This window comes from Saccostrea echinata, unplaced genomic scaffold (genome assembly GCF_033153115.1).
Source record: "Saccostrea echinata isolate AGI-Se365-2 ecotype Australia unplaced genomic scaffold, CSIRO_AGI_Sech_v1 ptg000054l, whole genome shotgun sequence".
Classification (NCBI taxonomy): Eukaryota; Metazoa; Mollusca; class Bivalvia; order Ostreida; family Ostreidae; genus Saccostrea; species Saccostrea echinata.
In genome coordinates, this window is record NW_026889803.1 from 63335644 (window position 1) to 63354840 (window position 19197).

Sequence of the window (19197 nt, forward strand, 5' to 3'; positions counted from 1 at the left end):
ATCCATCTGTCCATAAACTTTTCACATTTTTTGACTTCTTCTCAAGAACTACTGGGCCAATATCAACCAAACTTGCCACAAAGCATCCTCGGATAAAGGGGGTATAAGTTTCTTCAAATGAAGGGCCACATCTTCTTCCACAGGGAGATAATTACAAATTAGTGAAAAATTAATGACATCTTTTAAAAAAATCTAAAGAACCACTGTCAGCCAAAAGAGTTGAAAATTATGTGGAACCATGCTCAGGTAGTGTTGATCTAAGTTTGTTCAAATCATGACCTCCAGGGGTAAGGAGGGAACACAATCATGGGCCATCAAAATTTACATAGGAATACATTGGAAAAATCTTCCTCCCAAGTACAGCAAAGCCATGGTTGGTCATATTTATATGGAAGCATCCCCAGGTAGTGTAGAATCAAGTTTGTTCAAATCATGTCCCCCTGTAGGGGGGGGGGGGGCACAATGGGACATCAAAGTTTTACGTAGGAAAACAGGAAAAATCTTTAAAAATTTCATTTCAGGAAATCCATGATTGTTCATATTTGTCTGGGAACATCCTCGGGTAGTGTAGATTTAAATTCATTCAAATCTTGACCCTCAGTTGTACGGAGGCGATCATAGTTTTTCAAAGGAATACATAGAAAAACCTTTAAAAATTTTCTTCTCAAGGACAGCAAAGCTATGATTTGTCATATTCATATGGAAATATCCTCAGGTAGTGTAAATTCAAGTTTGTTCAAATAATGACCCCCGGGGCCACAATGGGTGATCATAGTTTTACAATAGAATAAAAGAAAAAATCTTGAAAAATCTACATAAGCCATGATTAGTCCTAGAAATTTGGAAGTATCCTCAGGTAGTGTAGATGCAAGTTTGTTCAAATCATGAAACCCCCCCCCCCCCCCTTCAACAGACCACTTTTATATTTAAACTTTTCAATAATGACTGATTTCTGCTTTTTTCTCTAGCCAAAATGTGCAGGTGAGCAATGTGGCCAATGGGCCTCTTGTTACTATACTGATTAGAGACAAGAAGAGATTATGCATTGGTAAAGTGTTTGTCATCCTTCCATCTGTCTGTCTGTTTACATACAATTCTTCAAAATGCTACTCCTCCTACAGTTTGGGTCTGATTTCAGTAAGACCTGCTACACAAATAAACTATATATAAATTCTGTGTATTGGATTTTGATTTTGACAAATGATGTTGCCATGGTTACTGAAAGTAGAAATTTCTGTGAAATTCTTTGAAAACACTATTCCTCATACAGTTTTGGTTTGATTTTAGAAATAGCAATTTATTCTTATTATTGGTTTTTGATTTAGATAAGCATTATTTCAATGTTTATTAAATATAGGATAATGTTGGAATTTTTTTTCAAAAATGCCCCTCCTATGCTTTTGGTCTGAATTGAATAAATCTTGATGCACAAGTAAACTAATCCAAGGATCATACTTCTTATTAATTGGTGTTGCCAGTTTCTAAGTTTAAGTCCTCAGGGATTTTCCACTACATTTTGGGAATGGGGCCTGGGCCCTTGGAATTGGGAATTTAATGACATTTAATCACTGATTGGAAAATTTTATCACATGACAATTTTCAAGAAATAAACACTTATGATGAATAAAATTGAGTTTTAAAAATTATTTAATTAATTAGAACTTTTTATCAAAGAGTTGATTGATCAATGCATCATTTGAACAATGCATCTTAAAATTTTAAATAATTTTACTGATTTTCAACTCTGACTGTAACACACAGTTATTTTATTGGGAAAAAGGAATCGGGCCTATAAATTCAGCCCTACATGGGGCAGTGGAAAATCCCTGGTCCTGGTGCTACTTTTTTCCCTTTATTACAAATACAAACCAGTAGAGCTACAGTCTCATCAGAGACTTCTATTTTTTTCCCCCAGAATTTGTTTTACTGTATAGCATTTATTTATGAGTGCTTTGCATTCAGGATCTGTTGTCAGATGTTTCATATTCAATAAATTGTATTCAGTTTCTATACATGAAAATGAGGAAAATTCTCATCTTGTAAATTATTTAATGCAAAGATTTCTGTTGTAAAAAAAAAATCACCCAAGACATTTAGTGTACATGTATTAATGTTATTAGTGTGAAAAATTCCATTGAAAAAATGGTGCAAGTTGTAATATAATCACAGCAAACACAAAAATAACTAATAATTATCCAAGTCATAGTTTAATCATATCTTGATTCAATAGAAGAAATGACACAAAGCAATTGTGTTAGTCCTTGAAGGTTTGCCAGTAACTACTGTAAACCAGCTATTATTTGCGACAAGTTTTATTTGAGATTTGTCAGTTTAAAATCTATGTGCTAATTTTTGGGACAAAGAGAATATTATTCACAAATACACTATGAAATACATACCTGTAGTTCACAGCGAGAATTATTCGCGAGTAAATCAAGATCACAAAACGCGCGAATATTTCTCGCAAGCAAATAAAAGTTCGTTTACAGTACAGGTACTTTGTATTAAGGATGCTGCTGTCTTTATTCTTTTCCATTTTCATCAGAGATGGATTATCTCAGAAGTTTGTACATGTTTAGTTTAAGAGCATGGTTAACTCCTCAACCTATGTGGAGTTACATCATGGTATGTCTCTAATGTTCAGAAAATTTGTCAGGACACAATTTCTATGTTAATATTTTGGTACATGAGAAGAATTGTTGAATCATGCATTTATAAATAAACAATACTGGGAAAATTGTGTTTCCATATAAAGAATGTGCCGAGTTTTCAATTATATTATTTTTAATTTTATGAGTACATGCTTTTGTGGAAACATGCTTTCAAAACAGATTGTAGGAAACATTACATAAATCCCGTTTAATTCCTCTGGGTTGTTAATTTGTGGACAGGGTGATAAGGGGTGAACCACGAGATATACCCATTAGAAAATTAAACCCATGAGATATACCCGTTAGAAAATATAGGTTTTCACAGTGACATGTTGATTAAAGTAAAAGATCTCTATAAAGCAACTTACTGCAACTTACTGGCAGTATCCATCTTCAGGATTATCACCAGACAATGACAAGAAAAATTGGACTTTTTAAAATCATTTATTTCATTCATACAATGTACAAATCTCAGTCCTAAGAATGAGGTAATACAAAGGTACATGTACTACACAGTGGAACACAAGTGGTTCTCAAGCCAATGAAAGACTAGAGAAATAGAATCTACTCTGCAGGAGCTTGGCACTTCTTCTCCTTCCCGATTACAAATTAATCCTGGACTGGTCGTTATATAAAGTGATCTTATATCTGTATATCACAATCCATGGTCATCCATCACAGTGATCTACTCACTGTAATCTGTATATCACAATATTGTTGGATTTGGTGAACATTTCCTAAGAGTTCTAATTTAAATATTTCATTGCATACAATGAAAGTTTAAAACAATCTGGAATTTTTGCATGGGCAAAGAATAAAATAATTCAAATAGACAAAGCCACTACTAAAACATGAAAGACAATCTAAAACTATAAAACAACATAAAATTTCTGTAATATCCCTCATATCATCCCATAGCTCGTGTTAATTTACCAACTGGTCAAACTCTGACAAGTTGTATACAATACCCATATATCAAATTTTTTTGTATAAATAAGCATTCATACGGCAAAACAATAAAATCACAAATAACAAAATACTGAAAGACCAATACGTAAACTATAATCAAGTTACTTCAACAAAATCATCTAATTCCTTATGGCAAACAAAGCATCTTAAAAATTCTTTGTTCCTTTTACTCATAATGATTATTTTGTTTCATGCTTTCAATTAGCCATACAACTTTTTAACATATGTCATTGTATGACTAGCAATGATAATTACATATCTACAAATAAACAAAGAATCCTTAAAAAGCTTGTTGTATCCTTGAATACAGACAACACTGGGAGAAACAGGATAAGCCACAAGTATTTACAAAATGTGTAAGCAAATATGCTGTAATCTACACAAAAAACAAATATACCTGCTGTAACCTACACAATACACATGTAGATCCAAGCTGATCATCTACAAAACAAAACAGTGGTACAAGAGTTATCACAACTTGACAGCTTTTCCAAGTCTTCAGGATGAATTATGTACAATGCTTCAGACAGCAGATAAGGTATTATGGTAAGTACACGGGCTCCAACAAAGCTAAATGTTTTCACTGATGCATGTTGGTGTAGGATGAAATTATTGCTAAATGCTGAGTAAAAGTAATTAAGGCAGTAAGATTTTTTACATTTGTAGCACTTAAAGTTAGCAAAGCTTTAAATTTAGCACATTATTGATGATTCAATGGATAAATAAACTACAGTTTACTTCATATTAAGGGCATAATTATACAGGCATGGAATGAAGGAGAGAAAAATGCATAACATGAAGAAAAGTCTACAAATTTAAACAAAACAATAGGCTGGCAAGACACTGAACACAAGGGAGACAATTCAATAAATTAATGTGGAGGGATAAGGTTTGGCAAATAATAGCAAAACAATGCATCATTTAGATATGCTTACTCATTCTCTTGTCATAAAGTTTCACAGAAGTCTTACAGCAAAACAAATTTTAAATTTTTTGTGTGATATAACTTGGTGGAGCTTAAAAAATTAATACTATACACTTATTTGCTATATAAGTACCATTTGTCTGTCTTCAATGTCTAAAAGTCACAATTCCAAGGACCATATAAACATGTTTGTATAAATCTCCACACCATTATAGTTATAACACTTCAGAATGCAGAGGTTACCCTGACAATTAAGAAGTTTACACAGGATGTCAATCTAGGTGTATAACATCAGAGATATATTACACAATCCCTTTCCTCTGCAGTTTTTCTTTTAGTAAAGATAATATCATTCCGTTTTCCTTTTGATACAATGCATTCAGACAGCCCAGTGCTTCCTTATTCAAATGAGTCTGGAGCCAAGCTGTCATCCCTGAGTATTGCTGTTTCCATTCTGTCAAATATAGTTTACCTTTATGTTGATAGGCAGTTGTGGCATTATTAATGTCTTTTTTTTAATTGTTTATAAATTTTTTTGTCACATTTTTGTCCGTTCAAAACTGTATACATAAGCATGAAAATGATCCTGCTTGTCATTTTTTATTTCTTCGATTACACTCCTTTTCTGTATAGTCTACTCTGTGACGTTACAAGCACCTGCTATCAGCTGACTTCATACTTCGGGTAGAAGTCTTGTGAGTGTATATGTGAAAGCCTTCTCTCCACTGCTTCTTTGTCTAAATGAGAATTTAGAAGTCAAAAAATTTATAAGAACCAGAGCACCTGAGTATTGCCTTTAAACAATTCTTGAAGTATATGCATTTTAAATATGCAGGCATAAACTGTAAAAGATATTCTTTTTCAATTATTAAAGGCATAAACTGAAGATTTCTCAAAATATTTTTTTAATTGCTTAAGGACAGATGATACAAACAAACTTTTATCAAAAGTTTTGAAAATAACTACTTAAATCATGTTTATATAAGTAAAATAAATAAGTTTTACCACATAGATTTTAATTGTTTATTCAAAATTTCACAATAATAGGATTTAAAGTGACAAAAAGTTGTATAGATTAATAAGGATGGTTGCAGAAAGGTTATATTTTGAACATCATAGAAAGTTTACAATTTCTTAATATTTCAGAAATTTATTTTTCTAATCATTTACAGTCAACATAGGTCCAAAAATATATACCAATCCAGGCATCCATTTTTTGTTTGTATCATCTGTCCTTAAGCCAAGTTAGTATTAGGGACAATAACCTTAATTTAGCTTTAGAGGAGCCATTATTAGAGTTTTTCTCTTGCTTGCTTATTATAATAAAACCAAAACAAGAGTCTTACACTTATTGAGAAGCTGTTTATCATTGCTGTTTCTTGCTTGCTGAGACAAACTATGGAGAAGAATGTGAGCTGTGTTGTATCGCTTAAAACACTGAAAGAAATCACATGCAGTTTTATCAGAACAAAAACGAATAAAATTGTATGTCAACCTTTAAATTAATTCATAATTGTTTCCCCCTAAATGGTATGATTTCATACAGCACTTAATACTTTTATAATTACACTCAGCTTAAATGACCCGTGTTAATAATCCTTCATAAACAGACTACCTCTTGAGGATTTCCAAACAATTCATCCAAAGCAGCAGTTTGACACTAAAAAAAAAAAAAAGAAATCATTTATTTTTATTTTTATTAAAACAAGCAAGACACTTGTTTCTTATTAAATTGATACATGTATCATTAAGTCATTAAGTTTTATCGAGTAAAATAAAAGTTTTTGCAACTTATAGTTAACCCCTTGAATCTGTACAGTGATATTTCTATAGATCTAAATCTTACCATTTCAATGGCGTAGTTATAGATGAGTTTGTCAGCAGTTGCTATGACAACCTGTGGGGTAAGGGCATTCTGCATCGTGATACCCAGCCTCTGTTGAATATGTTTACAGACAGACACACAACGATGGTAACGCTCATTCATCTGCTTCAACACTACAAAAGTTAGAGAAAGTTATCTCCCCATAGACCACACAGGTACAGAAACTTCAGGATGCATGTTAAATCAAAAAATATTTAAGACTTTGCTTATAGGAAGAATATTGTCAATACCAACACTTGAGAAAATTTAAATCAATTTCAGTCTGATTTTTTAAATTAAACTTTCTTGGAATGTCATCTTACATGGCAATCATGTAAAATCGTGAGAAGGGACTTACAAGTTTTAAGGGCATTAGAGATTTGCAGACTCCAGAAGTGACTTACAAGTTTTAAGGGCATTAGAGATTTGCAGCCTCTAGAAGTGACTTACAAGTTTTAAGGGCATTAGAGATTTGCAGCCTCTCGTCCTTAATTTCCCTCCTGGCCAGTTGTAATGAGGAGGATAACAGCTGTAGAGATCTGACATACAGAACCAGCTGTTCTAGCAACCTGTCAAACAAACCAATCATACATTGAAATTATATTCAGTACATTACAAAATTTTAAGGGCATCTACCATGAAAAATATAAGTATGGAGTAATACTTGTCAAACAAACCAATACACTGAAATTAAATTCAGTACTTTACAAAATTTTAAGGGCATCTACCATGAAGAATATGGGGTACTATAAATGTACTGAAATATACTGAAACCTTTTGCTTTTGCTTCTCTATGATATAAAAATACATTACGAAGTATAATGTAATAAAAATATGCAAATCTAAGTACATATGCTGTATAACTAGATTACTGCATGTATACAAGACTGCCTCTGTATTCATTAAGTACCTTTGAGCTTCAATAAACTTTGGCATTTGTTCTCCCTGTAGTGGCCCCTCACCCTGAAATAGGGAACAAATGTGCATTCAAATGAGCTGTGATTTTTTGACATTTTATATCGATAACGACTTGATTACATGTAAACAGCTTACCTGTTTCCAGTTGACAGAATCTGACAGTGTGTTAAGTGGAGCTCCTTTTGCCATGGCTAGTTCCATCACACAGTCAGCCAGATCATTGACAAAACTCAGTTTAGCCATTATTTCATTGTGGTTATCCTACAAAACCATCATTAAATATCAGTTCATATGATACTATCACATTAATTTTTACATTTAACACTGAATATAACACTATTTTTATTGTTGTGTCCAATTTTCACTACTTTACCTACTTCTTACTATTTCATATCTCATTACACTCTTGCAGCCTTTTGAGACAAATAAACAGAACTTACTCCCATTAGAGTTTCCTCAGCCAGTCCTGGGGCCACAAAGGCTACAGGTCCCTCCATGTTAGGTGGTGACTTAGCAAAAATCATGTTGTTGCCTGGTGATGTGGCGCTCATTGTTCTCCTAAGATAAGACCCTGACCTCTGGGTCTCCATCTGGATGGTGTTATCATTGGGGGATACCAGGTGCTCATTGCTTGTGTATCTCATCACCTGTCCTTCCAACTGATTTAGTCCTGAAATTATGTCACATCAAATTTTGCATTACACATGGTGGCTAGGAGCCAAAATGGAGTTTTCATGACGCACCTTGGTCCATTAACAAAGTTTACATTATTACAGAGAGAGTTACCTTGTTGGTTTAAATAATTGACTTTCATCTGCTGTGACAACATACTGCTGCCCCCTGAGGCCCCTGGGTCAGTATTGCATCGTTCCATTAAGTTTCTCTTTACCCTATCCACTGCAATAAATATTCAACAGTCAGCACCCACTATATGTTAAATGTGTTAGAAATATTAATTCTACTATATTTGTAATCAATTCATTCAACTACACACACCAAGTAGTACACAATTAATTAGATCATTAAGTTAATGTGTAAATCACTCTTGCATGTTTTAGTGCAAACAAATGCAATCTTTCACATAACAGCTATGCATGTATGTATGTATGATGTTAACATTTGAAACACCAAACACTAAATCTACTTGCAGAATAGAAGAGGATGATAGATGTAGATGAATGAGTGAAGACTTACCCTCCCCTGGATTGTACCTCTTTGTACCCTTACTCTCTGAAATGGCCTTGGGTCTACTTTGTCCAAACGGCGCCCTGACTGGGTCAATGGGCATATTGTCTGTGACCTGAGGCTCATGGTTAAACTCAAAATGAGGTGAATCCAAGATGGTGGGCAATGACCCAGGGCTTGAAAAGTTCGGGGTCAAACCCTTAGGAGAATTACCCATACCTAAGTGAATGAGATTGTTATGTGCTCATGATTGATGAATTTTGTGCACATATTAACTTGAAACAACAGAGAAACCACACAATTTGTTAAAAGCAGACTAGCATGATATGCATTTCAATGACAGTCTTACTTGCTCTACGGCTGGGTGAGTTTGAGACATTGCTTGGATGGAACTGGGCCCCACCCTGAGAGCTGCCGATACTGCCTCTCCTCCATGGCTGGGAGATGCTTGGAGGAGTGCCAACACAGAATTTCACTACAACATACACAGATTTTACATTTGATATAATTATCAAAAGAATAAAAGGTAATGAATTTAATTAACAACATTAAGCTTTTCCTAGGGTTCTTCCCCCAACAAAGTTCAATTTTTTTTTTTTCCAAGTACCTGTTGGAGGTGAAAATGATCCAATGTCTGGGGCAGAAAATGGTTTTCTTTCTGACTGGGGTGACATCTTGATGTTCTGACTAGACATCTACAAAATTACCACAGAATGAGAAAAACAGATACCAGTGAAAGATGTGATATGCAACCTAAAACAAAATCAGATTGTCTAGGAAATAAAAATTAAGGAAAAAAAAAATAAAATTAAATAAAATTAAAATTAAGCCAATGTATGTAAAATATAAAAATGGATCTCTAATATATTAAACTAGTTCCTTACTTTTGCTGAGTCTACAGGGGAGATTTCCATTCCAGACTTGCGAGGGCTGGAGAGGGGGGAGTTACTAGATCTGATTCTCTCAAAGGCTTTCACCTGGGTGGGTACTGGAATAGGCTCTGACTGGTTCTGAGCCTGCATGGGCAGTGTTGATGGTCGACTTGGACTGGACATACCAGAGGAGTCCTTTTTAAATGCCACAGACCCTGTCTGGGGCTCTACTTTCACAACCCGAGGTGGAGTGCGCTCACTTGAAAAACCAAATTTATTTCTATAATTTATAATCTTAGAGTTTGCCTAGAGAGTCTAAAGGATTTAATATAATTAATTTTTGCTGTATAGATGGAATATGGCAGCTTTTTATTTTTTAACAGATCAATTACCCAAGTTTCTGTAAATCTTCTGTTGAGGGAATTCCTCCTTTGTCACTGCCATCTGAGTGATCACTCATTCCATCTGGCACAAGCACAAAGTCATGCTAAAGAAAATTTAAAATTTACAAACTTAGATGTCCTAATGCCTTTATTATTTTGCTGGCTTAATATATAAAAATAATACTAAGAGATCACAAAGCCATAAAAGATGAGCCGCTAACCTCAGTGGGACTATTACTGCGTGGAGTTGGTCCCTTATCGACTTTGAGGAACTCTCCTTCATTTGATGACATAGCTTCTGCTACCTCCTGCTGTTTAATCATTTGTACAACCTAAACAAAGAGGAGAGCATATGCATTATTTATTTCAAAATATAAGGAATAAATGAAAGTACTCGCATTGTTCTAAAACTTTTGTGGGGTGGACAAATTCAATTTCAATAGTTCATCATTTTTCATTGTTAGAAAGAAGGCTACAAAGCTTCTGCATAGGTAAACACCTGAATTCTGACAAAGCAGATCCACACCTGAAAAGCAAGCACCTGTAGGAAACAAACTAATCATCACAAACTGCACAAAACAGCATGTTTACCTTGGAAGGAGGGGTGGAATAGTCGGCCTTCCCTGATAAGGGGGATGCAGACACACATCTGGGAGGGGTGGGGCTCTCTGATGAGCATCCCTGTGAAGTTCTACCAGGGACCGGTACAGGTGAGGCTAGAATACAAGGTATCAGTCAATACCCCACATTCACTACCTGATCTCATTCATAGGTGTGAATTATACACTTATTACATTCATTAAGAGTAGTTTCAAATACTTACAAGAAGCAGTAGCTGACTGCCCTGGGGGTTTAAGGAAAGGATGTGTGAAGAATTCCTCTGAAAAAGAAAGATATTGTTCAATAATTAATTGAAACAATGGAACAATAAATTTATGATACACCTGTACATAAAGGAATATTTTATCTTACCAAACTCTATCCTATCCTTAGCATTTCTTTTTAACATTTTCATCAACAAATCTCTTAGTTCTGGTGAAGTATCTTTGGGAATACTGCAAACAGACAGGTAACATTATAAATTAAAACTTGGTTAAAGAGCTGTGAGAGAACTAACACCAATAGTTACTCTGAATCATTAGATTACAAAACTATATTTTCTAAGATGACTATTATATTTTTATAAGTAAAAAAATTAAGGCAACATATAACATATATAGACTTAATTATCTAAGTACAATTAAGATGAAACATTAAATGTTCTAATGCAGCAAGTAATGTCAACTATTTCTATGACCTACTTTGGTTTGAGTTCAGCATGTTTCTCATAGAAGTGCTTGAGCTGCTGTGGAGTTTGTGCCTGAAATGGTGCCTTGCCAGTCAGACATTGGAAAACAATGGTGCCTATACTCCACAGATCGGCCTTAGCATCATACTGCAGAGACATAATCACTTCAGGCGCCTACAGAACAAAAAGTAGTGGATGAACTCATGTAAACTACAGCAGAGCTTCTCAAAATATCCCTGCCTTAGTTAACTTATTCTAAATTGTAACTTCTTCTTTTCTTTTTGTTTTGGTAAAACAAACCAGAAAATCATCTATTCTAAAATTTAATACACACCATGTACATGGGGGATCCACACAAAGTGGCAGCCATCACACCATCATTGAGGAAACGTGCAAACCCAAAGTCAGCTGATGATAAAATAATATCATTGAAATCTTATAAACAGGGAATAATCTATATAAAGTTAATTATATCTTACAGTAATAAAATCTAATTTGATCTATAAATCATAGCTGAGCACCATAAAAAACACATCAAAATAAGATGCTATGTTATAACAGCACAATCATGCTTTACAACTAATCAATCATTTTCCAGTCTTTGCATGTTTTGGAATAAAATATTACACAGTCTCATTAATCAGCAAAGAAGGGTTGATAGTTTACCAATCTTGAGCCTCATTTCAGTGGAGGGCGTGTTAGCCTTGCCATCATTGCAGAGCAAGAGATTCTGTGGTTTCAGATCTCTGTGGACAATACCCTTCCCATTCATCACTTTCATCGCAGCAGCTGTAATACAACCATTGATTAATAATCATTCTAATCAACAATAAATTATTTCATTTGTTATAAATTCCTGCACTGTTTGTTCAGACTTCTTTCTTTCTAAGATAACTGTACATTCTGTATGATAAGATCTCGATGTTTTCTATAAAGTGGTATCTTACCAATCTGTCTGAGGAATGCAGCAATGGTATCTTCACTCAGTGTTCCTTTAGCTAAAAAAAAAAAATAATAATAATAATTGAATCACCCAGCACACAGGAATCAAGTAAAAACTCTCTTTATGTGATAACATACTCCCAATGTCTTTATACGAGCAGATATTATACATGTTAGTGCTATTTCTCAATGCTTCTTTACACTTCAACCTTATAGTTAATATCCAGGGTACAACATTCAGTGTGTGTAGATACAAAATAAAGTCCTTCATAACATTCCCCCCAATTTGACTTACCCTGTAAATAGTCAGCCAGATCTCCTCCATTGCAATACTACAAGGGAAAATCAATGACTTACTATGATATTGTTGGGGAATGTAATTCCTCATACAGTTCATATATTTGCAGTGGGACAATGGTAGACATTTATGTGTAATATTAAGCAATTTTCTCTCATAGGTGCAGAGCTCTTGTATTGATTGTTCTATTCTAGTGGTATGCTTATATATGATATAAACTCTGAATTAGAAATAATAATTTTGTAAGACTTTGCAAAATCAGTCAAGCAAATATCAAATAATAAACAAGACACAGATATTTATTGCAAGCTTTCATCCAAACTATTAACCCAATGGCATCAAAGATGGAGGTTGTTTTAGATCTACATATTACAAAGTAAACATCAGTGCATTAATACTGTAATAATAATTATTTACCTCCATCACCAGGTAAACATGGTTGGTTGTTTCCTACAATAAAAAAAAAATATTTAAGTATCAGGTCTGTGTCTTGTTCAAACAAATTAAATCAACAGTATTACGGTATATTTACTAAAAAGAGACTTATCTAAAATTCATAAAATCACAAAACCCATATTTCAATTTCCTTAGGGAGATGGCTCTAGTTCGACCTTCACCTATCATCTTGAACATAAAGCCCCCTACTTTGTCCTTCACCATGTCTAAATATAAATTCTATATGTCCTACATGGTTTTTCAATAGGGCAATGAAAGGTTAAAGTTGTTGACAGACAAAATTAATAAATCCTGAATTAAAACCTTTGGAAAGCTCATAAATCATGATATTGCCTTCTACTTATTGCAAATCATTTCACTGTAAATATGAATTATTTAAAAGATTTCATTGCTCATCACAACTTTTTCTGCAAGAAGCCAAATCTAATTGAATTATAGAGCACAAATATTTTGACTGTTTACCCAAAATAACTATACTCTTGCACAGAAATACCAACATGTAATTGTACTGTTATACTTGTGTTAATGGAGTCATTTTATCAGACAATGAAGATAATTTCACAATTTTCCCAAACACTGGCTGTCAAATCAGCAGCTTTGTCTCATCTTATCAGTATTGTGTCTCACAACCTTGTTTACAGAGAAACAAAAACAGAAACAAGGGGCATTATATAACATTACATCCTTAACATTAGACTGTGATCAGAACTAAAAGTGTCAACACAATCAGCTGATGGCAACACAATCAGCTGACAGCCTGGAGATAAAGACATACCTGACCAACAGTTTACATAACAACAACGGGCACTGAAAAAGTCTCCTTGGACTGTATACAACAGGTGAATTAAAGTAAATAACCTCATAAAATAAAAGTTAGAACTTTGATCTAGTGTATGCCCCATTAGCTTTGCCCTGTAGCTATAAGACAGATGTATAACCTTAGAAAGACTTTCATATTAAATTTCAAGGAAAACTAGCCATTATCATTTATGCAGTTTTCATGCTTCTCAAAAGATGCCCTTTTTGGTAACATATTATAGAGATGCAAAATGCCTGATAATGGAATAAATGGAACATTAATATATTTTAAGAAATAACTGATGGTACAGTAAAAAAAAATAATACTGTAGATAAAGCTGTTGTTTTTAGCTAGGACTTTATCTGGACATGCCAAATATCTAATACATTATATAAGCATTCTTGATAATTCATTGTACCAATCCTGTTGTTCATAATCACCAATACATGTACTCTATAGCTGCTAATAGTTTCCTTTCTGACATGAACTGTTGTTGTAGACATGTAAGGCTAGTAAGCCAACATTATAACTGTCCACAAAACAGAGCAAGTTGGCAAAAACAATTGGAAGAAAGAAAACAACGTAATTTTTTTTATGCAGATGTGTATTTAAAAATAAATGTGGGGCAAATTGCACATACTGTGCCAAAAGTGTATTTTTTTTTTGTAGGACTAAAACTCATATTTTTGAAACTCAGAAAAAAAATCTATTTGTTGACAGTGGGAATTTCTAGAACAGCAGGTTGAGATGTTTATTTTTCCACAAAATAGTAACTTTCCATTTGAAAAAAATATCAATAATACATTGAGGGTACATAAAATTCTTCTTTAATAAATTTCATTATTTGAATGACTGTATCATATATTTTTCCTATAATTAAAGCATTTGTTTTTAGCAGACTTTTTTTGAATTCCCCATTGATCTTATCTTATCTTTAAGTTACCTAACCAAGTTATATTTGCACAGTGAAATAACACTGAAAAAAAAACAGAAGTTTTACTGCAAGAATTCAGAGAACATTGCCCCCTGCATGTGAGGTTATGTTTGAGTTATTTGACCTTCAAGGTCAGCAAAGGTAGGGTATTGACTGAACTAACATGCACCTTGCTTTTACCTTATGCAATTTGTTTAGACAAGTTTTAAATAAGTTAAGAGACATCATGTACTGTAAATCAAACATATCAAGCATTCAGTAAAGAATCAATATATATTTGAAAATAATGTGTGTAGGTGTTAATTATCACAAACACATCTGTGGAGCACTTTTTATTGTTAGCATGAAATATACCTGTAAATCATCTATATTTTATTGCCACTGCTTACTTGCAGTATTACTGGTTGTCTGAAGTGTCTTTAACCCACAAATTTATTTATTATTGCAACCACCGTCAGTGACCATTCAGCCCCACTGCCCATCATTACTCAGCTGTTATTTATATATAACCCACCACTGACCTAGAACCTTTTTTATGTGACCTATATACATATATAGGCATTTTGTCATACCTTTACCATGCAGGCTATATATGGGGCTGATCTCAGTAATTGTTGCATGTTTTGAATACTAAAAGATAAATATTTACACTGTTCACCCAGGTTTTTATACGTCACTTATTCACCTAGTAAATGTAAACTAGGAGTTACACAAGGGTGGTGAAATCAAGAAAGAAAATACTGGGTCTAATTATTCATTGAAAACTTTTAATTTTTAAAAAATTTTAATAAACTTTAACCTATGGGATAATTAACACTATATAAAGCAGAAGAACAAATTAAAAGTTTTTGTTTGTAACCATGTATGCAATCATTTTTCAGGCATGAATGATTCTTAACAAAGGAAATCATTAAAGGTCCATGGAGTGATCAGCTGTTGATCACATGACCAACGCCATAATGTCAAACAGTTAGAATTGATTTATCACACAGACCCTCCCATTGTCAATCTTTTATAAACATCTGCTATTACTTAACTGCATTCTGTATGTTCCTCAGAAAATGCTGATTATAAACTTAATAGAAAAGTCAAACAATTTTGACTAAATCATGAATAGAAGATGATAATATGAAGTTAAAATTAAATGATAATTAATGGAAGGTGTATGCTAAATAGACAAGTGCACTAAATTATTGCCCACAAAAATATCAGACATGAACAGAAATCTGCACAGTTATAAATGTCAAATAATGACTAAATTTTACACATTTTCTTCATGACAGATTTTCTCATTTTTTGCCCCGGCCTTCATCAATTTATAAATTAGTATTATTAGTGCCAAACACAACTACCCTATCATACTTTTATCTGTTAATCAGCATAATATTTAAGTGGAGAGATAAAGATTAGGATTATCTATGTGACATTTGTTATAAAAAAGAACTGAGGAGGACTTCATAACCTTAGAGTAACCCCAACACAGTGACCCAGACAACAGAGGATTTAAAACCCAACAAAGGATAGCCATTAGCCATATCTTTTATGGACTAAAATACCTGATTTATAAACTCAGAAAACATGCCTGTGCGAGGGAAAATGTGTTCAGTATGAACTCTGGTGGCTTACTAACATAATCTTACATCACTGTTGTTACATGAACTTAGAATGTGACATGATTATATAATCTAATTTTACAATATCATATCTATCACCAGGTCACAATCTCCTGTATGAGATCTTGCTGTTAATGTTTCATCATTAAATATGACAAACTTAGATTATCTCATTAAATGTGTAATATATTGAATCATGCACCCAATTGACATACCGGTACAATTAGTGAAATTTATATATGATCACAATAAGGTCCCATCCCTTCATATCATAGGGGTAACGTCTTTTAATTTTCATAACTAAGAACTATGAAATGTATTTTTACATGCCCAATAAATTGATCGACATCTCCTTATTTGTTGAGAATGATGTTATTTCAGCCATCTGATTGTTGCGTATATTGATTTTTACATCTTGTAATTGGGATTTGGACGTCACAGGAAACATCATACCCTAAAGTCACATATCAGCTTTAAGTGATGCAATGATCTAAGGATTTTACTTTTAATCATTGTATCCACATTGCTCAAGCATTAAATTTAACAATACATGCGGGCATTGTTCCCTTTATAGACTTTGATTTTCTTATTATTAAGGATAAGAATTCAACTTCCTCAATTAACTGTTCGGATCCATTATTGAATGACTTCTACCAAGATTTACAAGTCAGTGGCACTACTAGTAAAGCAATTTAAGAATCTTTTTTTTTTTCTTGTGAGAAACGTTTACAAAACACTACTTAAAATCTTCCTGCTAAAAGACAAAACCCTTTTTTTTCAGAAGAGGGGGTCTTCCTGCTTGAGAACAGTAGTATATTACACCCTTACCTTACAGTCCAGAAGAGCAACCACATTCTCATGATGAAGATCTGACAGCTCCTACAATACATAAAGTACATGATCAGGAAAAAAATCACTATCTTTATTCTATCTCATTCATACAATTTTAGGTCTTGGTGCATTATAATTTCTTATTTTAATATTATGGACTCCATCCAACCAATATCAAAATAAAACTATATAAGACTGTGTGTTTTATTCTCAAGGTTCTCTTTACTTAAGAAACTATCATTATTTACTGATGTAAAACAAGCAGTTTTATCTATAAATCTCAACTAGAACCCCAAGAGACAAGATTAACAGCTGCAGAGATCATTACTTTCCTTCTGTATTTAATGTATACACTGCTTAACAGTGATACTGTTATGTCATACACAATTACACACTCTAAACATAATTACATTTTTAATACCTTTAAAATCTTGATTTCCTTGCTCAATAAATTTTGAGACTTGGCCAAGTTCTTCTTGGTGATACTTTTAATGGCCACCACATGATTTGGTCTCTGAAATGATTTTTAGATAAAAATAAAATAACTCTTTTCATGGATGAAAGTGATTTGTAATCTTCGCATATTTAAGTACGTGTATCATACATTTATGTAAATAATTGTATAAGATAGTCATGTTAGATGTCAATACTTAAATGCACAGTACATAACATACCTCAATAAAGAAATGCCTGAATTTCGTAAAATTTATTTTTAAAATTGAAGCTTTAAGATTTGCAAACTTTGTAGTGCATGATAGTTTGACTAAAAGTTGTGATGAAAAACAAAGTATTGAAAATGAAGTCATAATTTCAAACATATACTAAGATAACATAATTTAAAATTTCTGAGCATTACACATTTAATGATACTAGATGTGTGAAGCTTCTTCAGGTAAACTGTGAAGATAAGGAAACAATTCATGTATAAACAGGATATGTGCAAGCAGCACAACAGCATTCTGATAATTTCAATGCTTAGGAATTCTTGGAAATTTTTTTCAAATAGTTTTGAAGTAAATAGGGCATACACCGTATTTCTATTGACAACAGTGACTAAACAACATAAGTTGTTAAAAGATATATATATATTCTATAAATATCTTCCAATGTTTACAAGTAAAGTAGGTCACTAGTTCATGACGCAGAGGTATGGAACACCTTACTCCGTGTTTACAAACAGTTCACTTTTCAATATTGTTATTGAACATTCCATAAACAAATATCTACTTATTCTTAATTTTAGTTATTTCATATCATGAATAATTTATAATTAAGAGTGTTTATTAACATGTTCAATGACAAAAGCATCATGAACACAATAGAACAGATCACAAAAACAGACAAAGAAAACCAGTCAGAGTGTCAAATATTTCAAATGAAAACACCAAATTGCCAAAGGTTTTTCCAATGAAATTGGAAATATACATGTATTTTACATTTTTTTTTAGAACAAAAATAAACATATGAATGTTTGAAATAACAAGTTCAATAAAATCTTTGTGAACACAAAGGGATCATACACCACACCACATGTTGAAATGGAATGGTTCTGGTTGTCTTGTCCAGATACATAAAAGCATGTCCATGTTGTCTATTATCAATCTTAACATTTTAAAGTTGTTTTTATCAATGTGAAAAGCAGATTATTTATAAGTAGAGTATGTTTGACTTCATTTTTGCTGGCAGTGCCAGAATTAAGCTATAGCTAGCTATATGAGGTGTATCTAAATCAACCATGAAAACTGACAGGAATGAAAGAGTAACTGTAAAAACCACAGAAAGGTCATTTCACTTTTAGTAATGATAAATACACTTGATCTATCACCTTTAGGTAAATTGGCATGCAACAATCTCTAAAAATACCTTTCTGTGTCTTCCTTTGAAGACAACTGCAAAAGCACCATGCCCTATCAGGTCCTTTTTGCTGTACTCATATTCTCCAACAACTTCCATTTTGTTGTTATATCAAATTAATATTTCTCACTGAAGATGAAGTTGCTTCTTTAGGAAGCTGGTCAGGAGCCATTTTGGTGGTCCTAATTCCTCGAATTTGAACTCATCTTCATCGATTTTCTCACATATGATCATTCAATAATGATTACTCAGTCATAATTTTTCATCGATCTTGCATCATTCTGTTTCTTTTCTTTGGCGCTTAAATTTAGAACTCGTCTCTAAGCTAGTTTCTTGACAGGTCATTTGGAACAACACCTGATTATGTTTTGGTTTTGACCTCTTCACATGATAAGATGGCGCAGTACCTACTAAT

The 19197-nt window shown here is 33.1% G+C and overlaps 1 protein-coding gene across 2 annotated transcripts; it reads right to left on the bottom strand.

Annotated features, from left to right (window-relative positions):
* Window positions 1-3076: 3076 nt before the first annotated feature.
* On the bottom strand, window positions 3077-19181 carry LOC133172005 (serine/threonine-protein kinase ULK2-like). Of its 2 annotated transcripts, XM_061306803.1 has the most exons (27): window positions 18792-19181; window positions 17350-17442; window positions 16926-16976; window positions 12713-12745; window positions 12293-12329; window positions 12003-12053; window positions 11722-11844; window positions 11390-11463; window positions 11069-11229; window positions 10740-10822; window positions 10591-10647; window positions 10359-10483; window positions 9989-10099; window positions 9777-9871; window positions 9397-9643; window positions 9120-9207; window positions 8862-8987; window positions 8522-8731; window positions 8114-8224; window positions 7768-7997; window positions 7463-7588; window positions 7320-7372; window positions 6860-6978; window positions 6392-6543; window positions 6161-6205; window positions 5892-5982; window positions 3077-5282 (listed from the first exon to the last, which is right to left on the bottom strand). In XM_061306803.1, the coding sequence occupies exons 1-27, from the start codon at window positions 18879-18881 to the stop codon at window positions 5209-5211; spliced, it is 2856 nt and encodes a 951-aa protein (XP_061162787.1). In that variant the 5' UTR covers window positions 18882-19181; the 3' UTR covers window positions 3077-5208. The 2 variants fall into 2 exon arrangements, with proteins under 2 accessions (XP_061162787.1, XP_061162788.1); XM_061306804.1 differs by lacking the exon at window positions 8522-8731.
* Between the last annotated feature and the right edge of the window lie 16 nt (window positions 19182-19197).